The sequence below is a fragment of the Mus caroli genome, unplaced genomic scaffold (assembly GCF_978045245.1).
Source record: "Mus caroli unplaced genomic scaffold, Mus_caroli_1 scaffold_11, whole genome shotgun sequence".
Lineage (NCBI taxonomy): Eukaryota > Metazoa > Chordata > Mammalia > Rodentia > Muridae > Mus > Mus caroli.
Window position 1 is genome coordinate 38,029,770 of NW_028227266.1, and position 21,470 is coordinate 38,051,239.

The 21,470-nt window shown below is 43.7% G+C and overlaps 1 protein-coding gene across 2 annotated transcripts; it reads left to right on the forward strand.

Annotated features, from left to right (window-relative positions):
* Positions 1-249: 249 nt before the first annotated feature.
* Znf202 (zinc finger protein 202) lies at positions 250-21,109 on the forward strand. Of its 2 annotated transcripts, XM_021172300.3 has the most exons (7): positions 250-336; positions 14,788-15,283; positions 15,893-16,103; positions 16,455-16,543; positions 17,341-17,470; positions 18,016-18,135; positions 18,475-21,109. In XM_021172300.3, exons 2-7 carry the CDS (start codon positions 14,882-14,884, stop codon positions 19,446-19,448), a joined length of 1,926 nt encoding a protein of 641 aa, XP_021027959.1. In that variant the 5' UTR covers positions 250-336; positions 14,788-14,881; the 3' UTR covers positions 19,449-21,109. The 2 variants fall into 2 exon arrangements, with proteins under 2 accessions (XP_021027959.1, XP_085700658.1); XM_085844532.1 differs by lacking the exon at positions 250-336 and having other exon boundaries at positions 14,619-15,283.
* Positions 21,110-21,470: the final 361 nt, after the last annotated feature.

Below are 21,470 nucleotides of genomic sequence, written 5' to 3' on the forward strand. Positions count from 1 at the left end.
TGAATACCACGCCTAGGAAGATGATGGATTTGCCGCAAAGGGGACTGGCCATAGAGGGCAGCAGTCCAGGGAATGCTTCCCGGCATGGGTCTCACTGGAGGAGCCCCAGGCTTCGACCAACAGGAACACAACGAGTGGACCAAACCTCCTACAGCCTAGACAGGCTCCAGCACCGCTTGGAGGTGGGGCGAGTGGTCGCTTCCGGTTCCGGGCGCAGAGGACCCACGTGTTCCGACCCGCTGGGCCCCGCGCGACTCGGATCCCGCTCGGCTCTTTCGGCCGGGAGTGGGTGGGGGAGCACCGGGCAGGGGAGGAGCCGCCGGAGCAGCGGGAGACGTGAGTGTCGGGGACCTGGCCGGCGAGCGGGCACCGCAGCGGGCGGGGAGGGAAGGACGGGAGCACTGGGAGGGGCAGCAGACCCCGCCCCCCCGGCGCCGGGGAACAGCGCCTGCCAGGGAAGGGGTGGCAGCGGGGTCCCCGCGGCCTGGGCGTTGTAACCATGTCACCTCCTCGCGGCCAGAGCCGGGACGTCCGGAGACAAGGGTGGCACTCCAGGCTTCTCTGCCCAGCCACCTCCTTCCGCCCTCTCCGGGGGCCTGCGGACATGCACTGTGCCCCTCGGATTGCGTCCATACCAATCGGTCCAGTGCCCTAGAAGCCAGTGGGGTGTAGTCTAGACCCTTTGACGCCCACCTTCCCCTCTCATCAGACTTTTCACTCTGCATCGCACATTGCTCCAGAACCCTCCCTGCAGGTTTTGCCTTCCCTCCTTCCCAGCGAACCCCGCCCCCTTCACATGCGATCTTATCACCTGTGATCCTTGCCAGTCCTTGGCCACCTAGCGTGTGGCTCTCACCTGGCTTAGTGACAGGCTCAGAACTTCCCTGTAGAGCTAGAGGCTACTGTCTGCACTGTCTGAACTTCTCTCTTCCTACCCCTGACAGCCAGTTCGGGGACCTCTTCTCCAGCTCATCTCACCGTCTGCGGGACTTTCCATAGTGGACTGAAAGTTTGCTAGTGTTTTATTCCATGGCCGACCTGGTCCTCTCACACACTTTCTTTCCCCTGGGCTGTGGCTGTCTCGTATTCTACACATGGATAGCGCTGTCTTTTCTCTGTGGTGAACTCCCCCAAAGGGAGATCTCTAGGTCCAGCTGATCTTGAACTGCCTTGGTCATGGGTAGGAGTGCCACATCTAGGGTTTTGCTGTCAGGTTATCCTGTCCATAGTCTACAGGTGAAAGGCAGTAGAGAAAGCTTGGGGCAACGAAGTCACAAGGCATCTCTCTGTGCAGCTTTTTCTTTGAAGCAGCCCCATGGACCTTAATCCAGAAAACAGTTTCAATGAGTTTCAATGAGGTGTCAGGATGGCTGGGAGAAGCTTGTTGGGAGAAGCAAGTGACAGTGGGATATTTGGGGGCTATCAGTCTTGAGTCACTTTCTGCCATTGCTGCCTAACATAAAAGGGTTAGGAGGAAGGCAGTACATTTTTCTTCTAAGACAGCTGCTGACCTTTCCTCCTGTCTCCTATGTACACACCCTTTGCATTCTTCCTGTATAATTGCAGGAGACAGTCATTCCAAGGCCACTGCAAGACCTGCATCACTATTGAGGGACTCCTGTCATTTCAGAATATACAGGTGTGGTGACTATACCACTCGACACAGGCATAAAACAACCCTAGACTTCTTCCTTTCCTGCCTGAAAGTCGGCGTCGCTGGATAAGTTTGTGCTTTTCTGCATGAAACCTCAAATTTACTTCCTTTGCCCAGATAGTGGGTATGGAGTTTAACACACATGAATCTGCATGTAAGACTGAAGTGGTGCTCTGGGTTCTGTATTGATCACTTTGAGAAACACTAGTTTTGGCCAGACCTCCCTCGTGGTACCTGCCTTACAGAGGTTTGAGGACTAAGACTTGCAAATACTAGTACTGTTGACTAATCTTTGATGGGTGATCTTACCATTCGAGTGTGAGTTATTTATGAAATTGCATGCTTTTAAGACAGAAAGCCAAGTGCTCTATCATCTTTTGTGGCATGTTAAGATGAAATACTGACTGATGAGGGTTGCTTTCTGGTTTGGTTTGGTTGCTTGCTTGCTTGTTTGTTTGTTTTAGGACAGTGTCTCTCTATATATAGCTTTGGCTGTCCTGGAACTCACTGTATAGACTAGGCTGGCCTAGAACTCACGGTGTCCCGCCTGCGTCTGCCTCTTGAGTGCTGAGAGTAAAGGCTTGCAACCAGCTCCCTTGGTTTTCTTGATTCCCTTGATAAAGAGCTTCCCATGCTGATCACAGGTCAGATCTTATTTCGATGTGAATTCCTGATAGTGCTAAAGTCCCTGCTGTTCCCCGATCAACTTCATCACGGCTTCTTCCCCGCTCTGCTCAGCACTTGGAATATTAGGAGATATAATATTCAGTGTATGCTTATGAACTGAATCAAATCTGTGCAATTCTCCCCTCAAAGTTTCTCACCATTGATACTAAAGCAGTCTGTCTCTATTGAACAGTAAAGCAAGGTAGACTTGATTGATAAATTCCCCAAAGAGCTTAGAATGCTTAATACCCAATTCCTACAGCTGTCTGCATGAAAGACTTATCACCTAGGAGCGCTGGCACCCACTAATTACAGTACTTCTGTTGAGGCGTGTATTTATTGAGCTTCTCTCCCTCAAACTACCTGGAAGAATGATACAGGTCTAGGAACATATCCTTGCTTAGGGGTTCCAGCTTCCCAAGGAAAACAGACACTAAACTACCCACGAGGAATGACTGCTGGGATTTCCTCTGTGCTCTCAGATTCTGCTAGGTCAAACCACAGAGATCCCAACCTTTGTCATATATATATGCAAGAGAGCCTCAGTCCAAGCCAGAAGGAAATCACCTAGCATAGAGCACTCGGTAGCCAGGATGTATTGATTGTATACACATAGACAGTAACTTGCCTGAGTTACCTACATCCACTCCTGGAGTCCCGCTACTATCTTCTTATTTATCCTTTTTCTATTAAGTGAACCTTTCTCTGTTGTGAGATTATTGTTGCCTGTATTTGTTGTGGGAATTTTAATATATCTGCATAACTTTGGCTGCCAAATAATAAATGCTGTTTTCTTCCTGGTGGGTGTCAAGTGTTATGTCCCTTACCTTTTCAGCTTCAGATTAATTTGTGGCATTTTGCCTTAAATTTGTATTTAAAGATTGACGCACATTATTTAAGTCAGTAACTAATCCTGGGTACTACCCACTAAATGTAGGATGATTCACTTCATGTGGAGGTTAATGAACGTGGTCATGATGGCCAGATATGCAGGCTTTTCTCTTAAAATATGTATTATCTCAGTTCTTAAATAAGCCTCCTTCATTATCCCTCACTGACCCATTGTGAATCAAACAGTAAACAAAGAGTTTGTCTCTGTTCCTCTTGAAGCCCCTCCTTAGCATCCTAAAATCTGGAAAGCTTCTCAAAGGATGATCCACCTCTTTGCCTTTAGATAGAAAAGTCATCCCCTTCAAAATGAGCCGATTGATACAACTGGTCCAGGATGCCACACCTTACAAAGTAGAGCAGGGTACAGGATGTGAGCCTTCTGTCTCTTTACCATTGCTACGCACATCTGTGTGTATAAGGAAACATTATTAATTTTCAATTTACCATATTGTCAATGACATTTTTTAATCCACCTTAAACCTTGATGTTGACTATAAAGGCAGTCAAATTTCAGAGTAGAAGATAATTAAGCCTCTGGCCACCTGACCATCTTGTACCAGCCACTGCCTATTTGACCTCTCCTCTTCTTCCTATCTTCTCATTTTCCATTCCTCTTTCTGTTTCTTAAAAGCTATTGTAATAAGCTTTGAGCCAATATTCCTGGTTCTCAAATATGACTTTTATGAGAGAAAAAGTGGCAAAACAAAACATTTCTCCAGGCGGGGCTGTAGCCCAGTGGTAGAGCACTTGCCTAAAATGCAGAGTTCTGGACTCCATCCCAGGACTTCGGAATTAAACCAGTTTCAGCATGGTTTAAGGCACACTGATCATGACATGCTAGAAGGACAAAAGCCAGGGAATGCATCGCTTTCACTTTCTTTGCCTTCCGGGTTGAGCTTTCACAAGACTTGACATATTCATGGCTATGAGTCACATGCATCCTGCCAACTGCACAAAGGGAAGGGTCTTTGCCTTGGGTAAGTAGAAGCCTTACTGATTCCATCTTCAGCTAAAGACTCTATCACCAAGGTTCTGTCCCATCTGTGTTCAACAACTTCCTTAATTCAGTTTACAGTGCCTCCAGAGCAAGGCCTGTTTGCTTTTTGGTTTGAGTTTAACACTTCATTTGCGATATGACAATAAACAGACCAACCCTTTCCCTCATTTTTCTTTTGTAATTATGAAGGAATAAAATAGACTGTATGCTTATTTTTTAAGTCTTGATTTCTCAAAAGAACTTAAAGGAGCTTGAAGCAGAAAATAATGAGCCATATTGAACATCTACCCTGTGCCATATTCTATGCCAAGAGATTTATATAAATTATATCATCTACTCCATAAAATAAGCATGTGAGATAGGCATGTTAACCACCTTTCAAGGGTAAGGCTGAGAGTTAGAGAAATTGTGCTATGTGGCTTATGAGAGTAGAGATACATACTCAAAATTCCAAAGCCATGTTACCATTACATGGAGCAGTGGTGTGCATCTGTATACATAGCAGTTGAAATAAGGTCAAGAATTTGGCGAGTGGAATGGCCATATTGTTACATCCTTTTGTGGCACAGCAGCATTGGAAGAGAACAGTCAAGAGTTTGGTTTTTTGTTTTTAATTTTAATTCTAGAACAGCTTGAAGGCCCTAGTAAGCTCCAGTAAGCAGTTGTTTTCACAGTCCCAGACTATGAGGCTACATTTGTCACTTAAATTTTGTGACTTTTCCTGGAGAGATGTGACCAACTATCCCTACAAGACAAGACATAAATGACAGATCAAAGAAATTCTTCTACCCAGGTTGGTCAGTCACTGAGTTCATTAGTAACAGCTTTGAGTAAAGGGCTACTCAGAGGCACAAAGGTAACTACGGCACCAAAACGTTCACTCCAACTCTTGTAGCTATGTGCCCATAGTTCCCTGTTCAGTCTCAAGGTGGCTCCACCAGACTCTTCACCACCAGTTGCTTCCTGTTTGTATCAGAAGAGGGGGCTCATGAATCGTGTATGAGCTTGCTAAGTCAGTGACCTTTTTGAGTCATTAACTTATGAGGCTTAGGAACCACACCCTCTGCCTTTCCAAAGGGGAATGTCTTATTTGGAAGGAAATAGCTACATGGCATTCACTCCTGTGGCTCTTATGTTCTTTCCACTCTATCTTCCAAGATGTTCCCTGACCCTTGGACGGGGTAAAAAAGATGGGTGGGTATTTTCTTCCATTCCTACCTGAGCATAGGGACCAGTCACTTATCCTCAGGAGCTTGACAGATTGTATCAGTCTCTTCAGTTTTGCAATACCCATTTGGAGGGACAGCCTTTTCTTCCATATTAGAGACTGATGACGGCAGAAATCTGTGAATATAAACAACTGTTTCAAGGACAGGTAGGTGCATCACATTGATATATTAAAACAGAAACAGTAGTTTGTTTCTTTTTTTTTCTTTTTCTTTTATTAGATATTTTCTTCATTTACATTTCAAATACTATCCCGAAAGTCCCCTATACCCTCCCCCTGCCCTGCTCAACTCACCCATTCCTGCTTCCTGACCCTGGCATTTCCCTGCACTGGGGCATATAATCTTCACAAGACCAAGGGCCTCTCCTCCCATTGATGGCCTACTAGGCCATCCTCTGTTACATGTGCAACTAGAGACACAAGCTCTGGGGGTTACTGGTTAGTTCATATTGTTCCACCTATAGGGTTACAGACCCCTTTAGCTCTTTGGATACTTTCTCTAGCTCCTTCATTGGGGGCCTTATGTTCCATCCAATAGATGACTGTGAGCATCCACTTCTGTATTTGCCAAGCACTGGCATAGCCTCACAAGAGACAGCTATATCAGGGTCCTGTCAGCAAAATCTTGCTGGCGAATGCAATAGTGTCTGTGTTTGGTGGTTGTTTATGGGATAGATCCCCAGGTGGGGCAGTCTCTGGATGATCCTTCCTTCCATCTCAGCTCCAAACTTTGTCTCTGTAACTCCTTCCATGGGTATTTTGCTCCCCATTCTAAGAAGGAACGAAGTATCCACACTTTGGTCTTCCTTCTTCTTGAGTTTCCTGTGTTTTGCAAATTATATCATGGGTATTCTAAGTTTCTGGGCTAATATCCGCTTATCAGGGAGTGCATAACACGTGTGTTCTTTTGTGATTAGGTTACTTCACTCAGGATGATATCCTCCAATCCATCCATTTGCCTAAGAATTTCATGAATTCATTGTTTTTAATAGCTGAGTAGTACTCCATTATGTAAATGTACCACATTTTCTGTATCCATTCCTCTGTTGAGGAACATCTGGATTCTTTCCAGCTTCTGGCTATTATAAATAAGGCTGCTATGAACATAGTGGAGCACGTGTCCTTATTACAAGTTGGAACTTCTTCTGTGTATATGCCCAGGAGAGGTATTGCATGATCCTCCGGTAGTACTATGTCCAATTTTCTGAGGGACCGCCAGACTGATTTCCAGAGAGTTTGTACCAGCTTGCAATCCCACCAGCAATGGAGGAGTATTCCTCTTTCTCCACATCCTGGCCAGCATCTGCTGTCACCTGAATTTTTGATGTTAACCATTCTGACTGGTGTGAGGTGGAATCTCAGGGTTGTTTTGATTTGCATTTCCCTGATGATTAAGGATGTTGAACATTTTTTTCAGGTGCTTCTCAGCCATTCAGTATTCCTCATTGAGAATTCTTTGTTTAGCTCTGTACCCCATTTTTAATGGGGTTAGTAGTTAATTTCTTAACCCTTGGTCTTCCTGCTCTCTGTAGCCACAAATTTTTGAACAGAAGTAGATATCAGCCCTCTTGTAGAATAATCATTAAATCTAAGCAGAAAGCAATTGGCTGCATATGTAATGGTTGTAACAGCTATATGTTCATAGTAGTAGTACATAGAATTTATAGAGCAGGAGTGTTGGTGACATTTCTCTCACAGTAGACTGCATAGTACCTTCCTTCTGGCACTATGAAAGCCGGAACCAGCAGGTGAGAACCTTCCAGCTCAGTCCCAGACTGATTTCTCCTGTTCCATAGACAAAGTATGCAGTGTCTTCAGTAATAGTCTTACCATTTGTCTCTAATGTAAAACCAACAGCAGTGTCAATAGCTTATAGGGAAGCGGGGTAGGAGGTGAGCAGGGAAGCTAATCACTCCTAACACTGGAATTCACTCAACAACTTCAGAGACTGGTTTTTCTCATTGCTTTAGGTTATATATACTCTGTCTCAAGGAGGCATAGTAAGTACTACGTTTCTGGTTCTCTACTTTGATACTTGCACTGCCCATCTGTACTCATGTCGCATAGCCTTGTGAATCAGGCTATGAGGGACTATCTCATTCTTTGTTTTAATATCTGCTCAGTTAAAACTTGTCATGCATAGAGCATTCACTTAGGTATTGGGCCACTAGCCACCGCAACACCTCATACTGAATCATGAATTTCCCTCTTTATTAGAGGTTAAAATTGAGGGGTATGTTCCTTTACTTCTGACTTACTTTTGCCCTCTTCACTCACTTATTTTCCCAGTGGGATTCCAGTTTTTTAGTCGGGGGTTGGGGGGTGGAGTGGAGTGCTTTTTAGCAGGGGTCTAATTTGTATTGTCTTCCTTGCACCTGCCAAATGCAGGAAATGACAGCGCAACACCTCATCTTATCTTACCAGGTTTTTGTTTGTTTGTTTGTTTGCTTGCTTGCTTGCTTGCTTTTTGCACCTTCTATCAAATCAGAGGATAGCATCCATGTGTCTTTTTTCATATCAGAATTCCTCTTACATGGACAAGTGCTTTCCAGACAGACAGCTGAGCTCAGCTGTGACTTTTCACTCACAACAGTGGCCAAAATTGTTGCTATAGCCTGCTTATGGCCATAGCCCATGTATTGTACTTTCAGGATTGGCGTACATTCTCAAATTTATTAGCATTATTGGGAATGCCCCCAAAAGTCACCTGATAGGCCCAGTTCCCTGGAGAAGCATGCCACCTCATAGCATGTAGATAAGATGGTAAACTTAGCATTCCCTCAAAGGACACTCGATTCTCAGTGGCTTTACCTTGGGTGGCATGTCTTATCACCCATTAGTGGAAACATGAAAGGAAGCACACTGTCCTCTGGCACATGCAGAAAGGCCGTCAACATTGGAATTGCCTCTGTAAGTGCTCTGGTCTCCGATCAGTGTTAGTGCATGCCTCAACCTGTCATTGTCACTGTGCAGCTGCTCCTCCCCAACTCATCTTTGAAGCTTTCAGATTCTGTGTCCTTGCTAGTTGTGTTGCATGCCTTTTGAATGGGCATGTGAATAAATGTCTCTCCCCCCCCCCCAATAAAGTGCTGACGACATACCAAAAAGAAATGATTCCATCCAGACCTGATTTCGTGGTCTGGTGAATTTCTTAGAATTATTTACAAGAACATGTGTGAATCAAAGGCATTTACATCACTGAAAAGGTCTGTCCCAGCACGGGTGAAATCATAAAGCTATCTGTCACCCTGGACCTCCCTACTTAAAGGCAGTGCCACCAAGGAGTTTGCTCTTCCCAGCAGTTGCTTGCTGCTCATGTAATCTGGGGAACTGAGCTTGATGATCTAACAACTTACTGAGCTTCCTGAGTTTTGTAAGTTTTGTAGACATCCTAAGCCTTGTTGTATTAGCCCCCTAAGTTTTTTGAGCTTCACTCTTATCTCAGGAATGTTTCAACTTAAAGGAAATGACTACACACACAATATCTAAGTCTAATAAATATAATCATTTAAGTCCAAATTGCTAGTTAATTGTCTGAAGACTATTTTCCAGTAAAAAAGCAAGTCACCCTTTTCCTATAGCTACAGAAGATGTCTTTTAGGGTACAGAATTGATAATTCTTTTATGTCTTCTGGTTTTCAGTGCTTAAGAGAACTGAGTTAGCCACCTCTGTCATGTGACATCTTCAGTTAAGGGACAGAGAAAGCTAAGCCAAGAGTGGCAAATAGATCTTAGTTTCCCCTTGCCTCCTTCCAAATCATCCCTCATGTACTTAGCAATGCATACTCAAAAGGCCAGGTCATGAGACTGCCCCATCTTATGACGTGTCCTTGCAGACATTTTCTAGGCGAGTCTTCTTAACGAATCATTTACTATTCCTAGCCTGGTTATTATAGACTCCCTCATGAGTATCCAAGAGCCATCCCACTTCAGGAGGCTAGGAAAGGGCCCCTGGTGACGGGGAGTGAGCACTGGGTAGAGGGGCCAGCAGCCCAACCCCAAAAAACTTGCTACAGAGCCACCAGGGTCTGTGCCAGGGTTTTACCTGGCTGTGGAACTTTTCCAAGGACACCAAAGAAAGATAATGGAGTTGGAAGGCCACAAATTGTAGGTATCATGCATGTGACCATGCACATCCCATGAACTGTAGGGTAAGCGGTGAGAACCAGTTATGCTTGTCTCCATTAATGCTTGACATTTGCATAGCGTATTTTAATTCATGCCACTTCACTGCATTAAAGTAGTTATCTACAGGACTTTACCTTTTACAGGGGTTGGTTCTGGTGTGTGTGAATCTGGAGCTGGATCATGGTTCTTTCTGAACCTAATGTATATATAGCTTTGCCCAGCTGCCATGCCTATCCAACCCCATCTCCTGCCAGTGCAAGGAATCCTTCCCCTCTTCATTGCCACTGTTGCTGACCGCTTTCCCTCCACCTGAGTTTTTGCAATTGCTAAAGTAAATACAAAGCGAGCAGCAGGACTATCAACTGTGGAACATTTAAACACCCTGGCAAGGCTGCGTTGGTTTTGGGGGTTTTTTGTTTTTTTGTTTTTTTAAGAGTGAAATCACTCAAAGCAGGATTCCTTCTTTCAGAACTCGCAGTCTATGGAACCTTTTGGACATGATGCTCCTTGGAGACCAAGGGAATTTCTAGATGACTTCACTGATCTGGTTCTCAGACATTTAACACAATAGTGATCTTTTTATTAAGCTAAGTTACCTTGTATAGCAACTCTGTTTATCTGCCTTAAAGGTGAATGTTAGCATAAAGGGATATATATCTGGGTAAATAGTGAGTATTGACATTAAATTATTTAATGTCTGGTTGGTGTTTATTAAAGCTGATTGAAATCTCAAAAAAAAATTTTTTTTCAAATGCCCAGTTATGTGTTATGTACATTTGAGTTATCCCTAATGTGGCCTGAAGATTACTTATGACTTCATCACACTTGAAACTTGGGAATGTCTTGTTTATGTACCATACAAACAATACATTTTTCTTTATTCAGCACACATTTTGCTGAACACATGACTAAGTACTAATTCATATGGCATGGTAACGCTCCTTCCCAGAGGCAGAGACTCAGTAAATGTTCTCTGCCCTCACCAGTTATGAAGCAAGTACCTATTTTCTTGCTAGACTTTGGATTAGGGTACAGTGTGCTCCTCCCTTCAGACTCTTATCGTCTCATGAGTAATTCTGCTACTAGAGGAACCATTTTACAGCACAGTGTACACTGTGATATGGAGACCATGTTTTTACTCATCATCTAAGAGGGTTCAGTGGGGCAAACTCAGAATAGATCAGATGGAAGAGTGGAGCCAGGCAGATGAAGGTTTAGGATAGTTCATAGAGAAGCTTGGAAAATCTTGGTAAAGGGAAACAATATGCAAAAATACTAATTTGAGCAATGACTCTCATGGAAGTGGCACTCACAGTAGAGAAGAGAGGCCCCAAGAGATCTGGTCTTGAATTTTGAGTGTTAGAGAAATTCTTTGGTGACAAAAATCTCTTGGGGGACTGGAAGACAATTCAGTGGTTAAGAACACTTGCTCTCACAGAGGTGTTCCCAGCACCAAATATCAGGTAGCTCACAGTCACCTGTAACTCTTCTGGCCTCCTCAAGCACCTATACATACGTTAAATCACAGTCTTCTTTAAAAAAAAAAAAAAGAATTTCATTTGGTTCTAGCTCAGCACTAATGGTTTTAGTAATCTCAGATTTTTTTTTTTTTTTTTTTTTTTTTTTTGGTTTTCCGAGACAGGGTTTCTCTGTATAGCCCTGGCTGTCCTGGAACTCACTCTGTAGACGAGGCTGTCCTCAAACTCAGAAATCTGCCTGCCTCTGCCTCCCGAGTGCTAGGATTAAAGACATGCACCACCATTTTTAATTCTACCAGAACACAAAACAACAACCATAATAATAAATAAATAGAACTTCACTAAAGATGAGTACATAATTAAAAACAAAAATGCAAGCTACCAAGTAGTAGAGAAACTTAGCATAAGACACCATAAGAATAATAGAACTAGGCAAGATGGTTTAATGGGTAATGGTGCTTACTGCTAAGCTTAGTAACCTGATTCATAGAACCCAGCTGGTAGGCAGAGAACCATCTGCTGCAAGTTGTCCTCTGACCTCCAGTGTACACTGTGGCATGCCCACATCCACACACAATTTTTAAGAATAGTTGCATAACTATCAAAAACATGGAGGCCATGTTACAAATGATTGAAGACAATAAAATGAAATAACTTAGATTAAGAGAAATTTGGAAAACATGATTATATAATTATTATATATGACAGTCAAGGGTCAGCTGGTGAGAGTCAAGTGATAGCCTTGAGAGTTTATTACAGGCAACTGCAATGCAGAACAAAATGACTGATCAATAAGGGATCCCTGGCCTGGCTATCATTCTTGTCTGGAGGAGGACAGAGCCAAGACCCCTTGTAAAACTTGAACTCAGTGGTTCACTCTGCTGACACATAGTACCAGACACAGGCCAGTACTTTTCCAGGGTTGAGACTTTAGTCACTCAGAATGTGGCAGATACTGAACTAGAGCATTTAATGCAGATGAAGACATGATGGATTTGAAAGACATTTGTTAGACAGAATTAACAAGACTCAATCAATGACCCAGCAAAGTATGAGTATAGGTGGGGAAAGACTGGCTATGGGTGCTAAGATAGCAAGAAAGTATGAGAGTAGAGATTCATAGGACTTAAGTGCATTTATTGTGTTCTTTTAATAGGAGAGTAAAAAAATCACAGTTGCTAACATCAAGTTTCTCAAGGAAAATAAGCAGTGGCTTTGTAATAAGACAGAAAACAGAATGGATGGACCAAGGTTGCTTTTAACCTATTTAGGTGACTTCTAACCATGTGTAAGGGTAGAGAGAATAGGATCAAATTAAATTTCAGAAGACATGAACTTAAGCTGTCTTAAAAGATAAGTAAAGTTTAGCCAAGCTAAAGGTCACAGGTACTAAGAGTCATGTGTGACTTTTCTCCAAGCCAACCAACTTCCATCTTGGAGCATTCAGCTGTGCCCCCTTGCCAAGGAACCCAGCTGCGCTTTTTTAATAGTTCATCCCCAACCCCAAGTATACAACTGGCAACTCAGCAAATTCCCTGCAGGGGGAGCCAGAATATACACAGTCACACCAGAGAAGGCGAGAGCAGGGCTTCCATCTGTGCAGTTGTGGCCTTTGGGTAAAGCTTTCTAGGTGTGTCTCTTTGGGGGAAGAGTGACCACATCCTGTAAGTGACCCTCACCTACACTCCATAAGGATGCCTAATAAACTCTTTTGTTCCCTAGAGTGAAATTTGGTGGACTCATACCTTTATTTATTAGGAACTCGAGACAAAGGATAGAAATGGTTTATGTTTTCCCTTGGGAAGGAATTTTAACAACTGCTATTCCAAAGCTAAAGTTCATGGGACACTTGTAAAGATTGTATGCACCCAGTTCAGGATTTGGGGGTGGGGGGGCATGGCTATACAGGATTGCAAAGGGAATAACTACCTTAAGGCCAGCTAGTGTGTGATATACTGAAAGAATCTTAGTTAAGAGAAAAGCAGGAATGATTGGATGATCGTCACTAGGGGAAGAACATGACCAGATTTAGATTTACTGTGACAGCCAACAATGAGAACACTGTAAATTGGGGTGTCCAAACTTTTGGCACTAAAAAATAATGTCATCTACAAATGTGCTTGTTGGACTGTATTCATAACTCTCCTGGGAAATGTGTGGCCCAGAGGCTGCAGAGAAACATACCTACTAAAGAATGCTGACTTGGAAGAGCAACTCCAGAGGCAGTTACCATTATCTAGATGAAAATTGGTTAGGACAGCATCAGAGCAAGGGAGTGACACAAGGAAACAGCCACCCAGTAAAGAGTGTGCCACAGGTATATTCTTCAAAAGGCTGCAAGGCCTGAAAAGCCAGGTTGGCCCTCAGTGGTACAGGGGATGGGTAAGATAGGCTATAAAAAGCTTTGCATCCTCAGTTTTTTTCATTTAAAACACATTTTTATAATACCAAGTAATAGCATTAAGAAAATACTTTAGAAAGTTAATAGTTAACATTGAAGTTCCATCTCCCTTCTGAACACAGAAAACAGTAAGACATGTGATCTCAAATTTACTCTAACAGAAATATTATCAGCTCCATACTGTTGATGAGAAATTTACAGAAAAAAACAAAAAAAACAAAAAACAAACTTGCCATGGGGCTGTACTCCTATCCCATACCTTCTAAGTGATAGCAGGCAGATGTAAGTACTTTTGGTCCCCCTTCTCTTTACATTACCCAATCGGGATCTCATTAGAATGATAAGCAGCCCTTGGAAAGATATAACTACCTAGACATACTGAATCAGATTGTGAGAAAAAGCTTCACAACTAACGTATTATCTTTTACTCCTTGTTGAGTACTGAGGGCGCACAGGTAGGAAGTCATGACTGTAGTTCAGGCAGGGTGGTGAGGACTGCCCTGAAGTAGCAGGCAGGGAGTAGAGTAAAGGTTGAGAAGTTCAAGAGGTAGCGTTGCTTTAATCTTAAACAGTGAGAAAAAAATCATGAAGTTGAATGCACAAATCACTAAACTAAGTATTTTCTTTACAATTGGTCCCTGCCGAGGCAGAAAGAAGGTAAGTTTGCAGACAAGGCTAGAATAAATGAGTGTCCTTTGAACAGTTAGGGGTCAGTGAGTCATCCCGGTAAAGATGTTAACTTAGCAAGATAAAGGCAGGCTTCTGGGGAGGTGCTGTTAGTCTTTCCTCACGGTTGTTCCTCGGAGTGCTTAAAATCTCCAAGAGTTTCCATTTTACCAAGGTTAATACTAGTTTCATGCAGCCTTGCGTAACATATGTCCACCCTGCTGATGGCTCAAGATACACATACTATATGCCTGTGAAACAAATCATGGCCCATGGGGCATTGTTTGTAGGCATTATGAGCATCGTTTCTCCCAACCATGTAAGGACTGTGGGGAACTCACAATGTGCTGGCTGTCGTACAGACAGGAATTGAAGGAGCCAAACTAAAGAACTGAGCAGGAAGGAAGTAGAAGAAAGGCATTAGGAGGTAAAGCTACACTATTGTGAGTAGAGCTGTGTACTGGTTTTTTATGGGCTAGGAACCTTCCCTAGGAAGTGAGGGAAGAGGACCTTGCCAGGCCTATCCCAACTTGATTTTATTGCAACATGCAGTTATGGAGACTGGGAAAGGGGAGAGTTAATTATTTCAGAAGTATACAAAGGATTACTAAGTCAGAACTGTTGTCTCTGCATAACTGCAGGCTTCTATTCTCTTTCATCTTTACTACTCTACCCTAGGTCCCTTAGGAGGAACCCCTTGAGCTACCCGGTCTAAAATACGTTAATGCCGGTGTGAGGGCTAAATGGTGTGATAACACCCAAGAGCCAGGAAATGGCAACAGCCTTGGAGCCAGAGGACCAAGATCTTTGGGAAGAAGAAGGAGTTCTGATGGTGAAACTGGAGGATGATTTCACATGCGGGCCCGAGTCCGCCTTGCAGGGCGATGATCCTGTACTGGAGACCTCTCACCAGAACTTCCGCCGCTTCCGATACCAGGAAGCATCGAGCCCTCGAGAAGCTCTCATCAGACTTCGAGAGCTTTGCCATCAGTGGCTGAGGCCAGAGAGGAGAACAAAGGAGCAGATTCTTGAGCTGCTGGTGTTGGAACAGTTCCTCACTGTCCTGCCTGGAGAACTGCAGAGCTGGGTGCGAGGCCAGCGGCCCGAGAGTGGCGAGGAGGCAGTGACGCTGGTGGAGGGTTTGCAGAAACAACCCAGGAGACCAAGGCGGTGGGTGAGGAGGGGGAGTCCTGATCTGTGTGATGTGGAGGGGGACGTTCCTCAAGGCTGGATCTGGGGAGAGTATGAGGGTCCCATAAGTTAGCCTTTAAATTTTACTGGTTCTGCTTTTGGGTTTCATCTAGATCCATGAGCCCCGTGGAGCAGGGATGGATGTGTGCGAGTGTGACTTTCTAGGCTTTGGATCACCTGCCTGTGCCACCTAAAGATTGGATTTTAAATTTCTTTGGATGTTGAACCTTGGGGTCCTTAGAAAGCAACTATTCAGACTTCCTCTAGTTTCCCCTAGACCCTTAATCCCAAGACCCCTTTCCTAGGATGGTAATCTGAGAAAGCAAACAGTAAGCAGCCCTGAAGGATAGATGGAAACCTCAGGGCCCCAGGTGATGAGATTAAAGGTTGAAAGAAGGGGAAAAGTAGAAGAGTCCTAGGGTGTCCCCTGCCTTGTCTTTGTAAAGATAACTGGTTCTTCGTGTGCCTTTGCAGCTTGAGTTTCCCCTCCTCATCTTGTTCCCTTTGTGAGTGTTCCTCCCAAAGTACCCCTGATGACAAGCAGGAATTTTCTCCTGACTCCATCATGACTGGAAGTTAAAATTGTTCCCAGGTAACCGTCCATGTTCAGGGCCAGGAAGTCCTGTCAGAGGAGACCCTACACCTAGGGCTGGAGCCGGAGTCCTCCAGTGAGCAACAAGATCCCACACAAACCTTGACCACTGAGCAGCCCCATGAGGAAGCACTCCGAAGCCCAGATCTGGGGACACAGGAACAGGAGACCTTGCAGCATGAAGAGGAGCACCTGCCCCTGCCGGAATGTGGTAGGAAGAAGCCTCAGCAGAAAGGACAAATTTTGGCAAAGTGAAGAAGAAATGGGGGGGGGGGTTCCTCTTGTACCACAAAGGCTGAACAAATTCTAATTCTGTGTGAAAGCACAGAATATTGATGTTGGGAACCTGCCTACAAAGGGGCCAAGTTAAATAGTGGTATTCTTGAGTGTTCCCAGCATTCCAGTGGAGCTATAGGTCGTTATGATAATTCTGTCCCCCTTAGATCAGCTTCTTGATTCTCTTAGCAGAGAGAGTAAGTAGTTACGGACACTTTGTGTTCACTCTAGTGGAGGAAGCTCAGCCTCTGGCATTTCATGTTGCTGATCTCCTTTTATTTTTTAGAGGTTCCAGTGTCCCAGGATGTAGACTTTCCCACAGAACAAGGGTCTGGACACCCAGAGATGGTTGCTCTTCTCACTGCTCTCTCTCAGGTAAATCCTAATTCAAAATACATATTTGAGGATTTGTTGGGTGTTAGCCATATGCTGAACACTAACGGATGTAAGTGTGCATGCTTAGAGTAAAAGTTTTCTGTTCTTTCTGTGGGGATGCAGGATAGGGGAAGAAACTATAAAATTAAACAGCTGTTTTCAGCTCCAGTCTTCATCGTCTCTTTATTTGCCAGAGGTACTAACTGTTCTTTTCTTCAGCTAGACTACAACTCCAGAAGTAGTAACTATAGGCACTAAGTGGGGTCATTTTGCAGTATTCAGTACAACTTTGAAGTTGTTAAGTGAACAGATTTATCATTTGTAAGAGTGCCTAGCGTGACTGCGATAATATTTATGAGCTAACTCTCTTGATCTGAAATTATGGGGCTGAGAAAAGCAGATAGAATTCACTAGTGGTTTAGAGTTGTAGTCTAGTGGGGGGAAGAATTCTTTCTTGTTCTGACCATGGAACAATTCTCAGAAAAGATGGTTTTTACCAAGGCCTCCCATTAAAACACCAATTAGGGAGTTGAATGATTTAAGGCCCATCTTGCATTTTAAAAGTAACCTGAAGAAGAATATAGTTTGGCCTGAAGAAACATAGTAGGTTGGAGAAGCAGAAGCAAGGCCAGTGTTTTCCTCAAGTGCTGAAGGTTCAGAAGCAGCACCATTAACAGGCTCCCCATGGAAATCCTTCTGCATCTTCCCATTCCCTTTGTCTCTGGATGGACCCTACCTCAAAATACAGTAGGATGCCTGAAGCATCACGTCCTGATTGGATCCTTGTATCATTGCAGGGACTGGTCACATTCAAGGATGTGGCTCTATGCTTCTCACAGGATCAATGGAGTGATCTGGATCCAACACAAAAAGAATTCTATGGAGAATATGTCTTGGAAGAAGATTGTGGAATTGTGGTCTCTCTGTGTAAGGAGTTTTATGTATTTCCAGGGCATTCTAGCCACAAACATCTTTTCCCTGTTGGAATATAGGGAATCGGAGACCTTGAACTACATGTACTAAACTTTCACTAATGCATGCCTACCCCACAGTGAGATTAAAGATCAGTTAGCTGACAAAGATGACACCCTTCCAAAAGAAAGGAAGAAAGAAAGGTGCTTGGAAAAACAGTGAATAGAAAATGAGAAAATACAGTTATTGTTTTTGAGTTTAATATTTAACTTTTGAAGTAAGCTTATGAGTTTTGAAGCAGTCAAAACAAAGATAATCTTCCTTCAACAAGAGGGGAAAGAGCAAGGAGCACAGCAAGTAGTCTAGTTACTGAGGCTCGGGTGAAAGCACTAGAAATGCTCAAGATGGGCAGCACAGAGCAACGCCAAGCTGAAGAGTAGTGACGTCCGACCAGTTAACAGAGGCCTTGGCTCTGCCGTCTACCAGTCCAGACAGATGCTCTTAACTCAAGGAAGTGTTGAGCCAATCATGATGTACTCTTTTTCCCGTCTCTTGAGCAGCATTTCCAATTCCCAGACTAGATGATACCTCCCAGATTAGAGAAGAAGAGCCTCAGGTCCCAGGTGTCCATGAGTCTCAAGAGCCTGCAGAACCAGAAATCCTGAGTTTTACCTATACAGGTGAGGAGTATCAGACAAGGCTGGCCACCACAATGGGCAGTTCCCTCTAGTCAGTGTGTCTCTTTCCTCCGGGGCCTTTCTCATTGGTTCTTTTTCATGATTTGATTTTTTTTTTGTTATGGTCTTACTTTATTGACTTGCCCCACAGCCCACTCACTGGTTCTTCTAATATGCCATCCATCACTAATGCTTCCTTCCAAAAGGCAAACCCCTCCACCATTATCCTTTCCTTCACTCTTCCTTCCATTTCTTAGAAAACCCATTCAAAATCCTCTCATTGTGTAACAGATAAAATTGTTATTATTACTTCTCTTTTTTCTGTTCTTGCCCCTTCTATAGGAGACATGAGTGAAGCTGAGGAAGAATGTGTTGAGCAACAAGATACACACAAGTCTACTTTGGCAAACACAGAAGTTCACCAGACTCCAGATTGGGAAATAGTTATTGAGGATAATACCAGTAGACTTAATGAAAGATTTGGTACAAATGTTTCTAAAGTTAATAGTTTCACAAATATTAGGGAAACTATGCCTGTTCACTCCCAATCAGGGAGGCAGCATCATTGCCCTCTATGTGCAAAAAGCTTCACGTGTAATTCTCATCTTATTAGGCACTTAAGAACTCACACAGGAGAAAAACCCTATAAATGTATGGAGTGTGGGAAAAGTTACACACGCAGCTCACATCTAGCTAGGCACCAGAAAGTCCATAAGATGAACACTCCTCATAAACATCCTCCAAACCGGAAGACTGTGGATGGCCCTCTGGTCCAGTCTGAGGTAACTACCCGTGTGGAGAAACCATATACCTGTGATGATTGTGGAAAACATTTCCGTTGGACGTCGGACCTGGTCAGGCACCAGAGGACACATACAGGAGAAAAACCTTTTTTCTGTACTATCTGTAGCAAAAGCTTCAGCCAGAAATCTGTGTTAACGACACACCAAAGAATCCATGTTGGAGGCAAGCCCTACGTGTGTGCAAACTGTGGCGAGAACTTCAGTGAGCAGAAGCAGTATCTGACACACCGCAAGACACACGTGTCTGAGGAGCACCATCTGTGCAATGAGTGTGGCCGCTCCTTCAGCCATAGTGCAGCATTTGCCAAGCACCTGAAAGGCCATGCTTCAGTGAGGAACTGCCGCTGCGATGAATGTGGTAAAACCTTTAGCAGGAGGGATCACCTTGTCAGACATCAACGAACACACACTGGGGAAAAGCCTTTTACCTGTGCCACCTGTGGGAAAAGCTTCAGCAGAGGCTATCACTTAATCCGGCATCAGAGAGTCCACACAGGAAAGACCAAGACCTAGCTAGGGGCCTTATGTGGAGAGCTTAATTCTGCCGCCAACTGAGATGGATGGGTTCTGTGTTCAACCTGAGAAGAACTTTTCTGAGGCATCTCTGACCTGCCCGTACCTTACATCACCTCTTCCAACTACCAAACAAAACGACTCATCTTTTCTCAGTTGAGGCTTCTGTTTCACTGGCATACTCCTGCCTCTACCTCATAGGTGTGGTGTAGGAGATGTGGGACTTAAGGAAATTTGGGTCACTGTATTTTGGGAAACATAGGCTGCTCTAGATCCTGGAGACTACTTGACAGCCTCAACTTCAGTGTGGTCAAGGATAAGTACGTAGGTCTGATAAGCGACCGACTTAAAAGGGTCTGTCCTTACTGGACTCAAACCTTAAAGCACAAAACCCTAAACTCAAGATAGGAGGTTTGGGTCCTGATAGATTTGCCACACTGACGGGATAGCTACAGTTCCTCACTAATTCGCCTCTTCACTGTACACTTTCCTTTGATGCTGGAGACAAAGGGGAAGAATTTTGAAGGACAAATCCTTAAGGCTCCTTCACAAGGATTTTGACAGGCTGCTCCTTTCCCCATTGTCAGAATGACACTAAGTGCCACATACTGCTACAAAAGCGGGCCTAAGCAAAAGCCTCTTGGGGTGTACCACCCCTGTCTAAATACTCCTGTCTACTCTTCAGCCACTGTCAGTTTGTCCCTTACATGCCTACTGCAAAAGAGGTGTAGTACTGGAGTGCTGAAGAACTCAGTAAAGCATAATTAAGACATGGTGAAATCCATTCCATTCCCACATAATGTTTAAGCCTGTCCTCCTTCATTTGGCTTGTGAGAAGGGATCTAAAGCTCTTGTTAGCATAGAAAGGCACTGTATCTAGTGCAGAATCATAATTGACTGAGAGAGACTAGAGAAGATATAAAACCAGTCTGGAAGACTGAAACAGCTGCTGCCACTGGCTGAGACTATTCTGACTCCCAGTCCTTGGTATCCCTGCCTGGGTTCTCTAATATCTGGGAAGATTATGAACCCTAGTACTTGGGACCCTGAGAATTAATCAGAGTAAAGGGATTTTTATGTGTCTTGTGTTACTTGGTTTTTCATGTGTAAGTTCATTTTCATGTAATTGTGAACTAAAAAGTAGTATCTCCCGGTGCCCACAGGTCTCTCACCTGTTCAGTGTTCCCAGGAGGCTGAAATTCTATGACCTTACATGTCTGATCATCTGAAAAGGACTGAGGACAGATACTCCATAAGTGGAGCACAGGATGTGGGATTAAAGCATGAGAAGGCAGATACACTTCTATGCCTGATTTCTTCTGCTTTACTTTACAATCACAAAGGGATATGGTGGTTTAGCAAGGTATCTTCTCAGCTCTAATCCAATAGGGAAATTCTCTTAACGATGGACTAGTCAAATTTTAATGCCAGTCAATCATTGTCGTGAAGATACATAAGAAATAAATAAAGTGGGCTGGAGAGATGGCTCAGTGGTTAAGAGCACTGGCTGCTCTTCTGGAGGTCCTGAGTTCAAATCCCAGCAACCACGTGGTGGCTCACAACCATCTGTAATGAGATCTGATGCCCTCTTCTGGTTTGTTTGAAGACAGCTACAGTGTACTTACATATAATAAAATAAAACAATAAATCTTGGGGCCGGAGTGAGAAGACAAAAAAAAATTTATTTAAAAGAAAGAAATAAAGTAATATTTGCAACCAAGTACCCCAATTTACATTTTACCTGTTCACTTTCTAGAGCTTCAGTTTTCTGATAACCTGTGAAGGCCATTCCTGCTATAACTAAATAGATTTGGAAGGACAAAGTTTCTTCCACACTAAGCGAAGCCTTGGAGCTGTTAGCATAGGCCAAGCCTGGAGTTTTCACAAGAGACTAATCTTGTATTTTCAACCATGTATCTAAAGTGTAAGCAGAATTTGTCCTATAAGAAATGTCACTCAAAAAATAGTGAAGCTCATACTAATCTCTTAAGGACTATAGAACACACTGGGAAGGGAATTGGC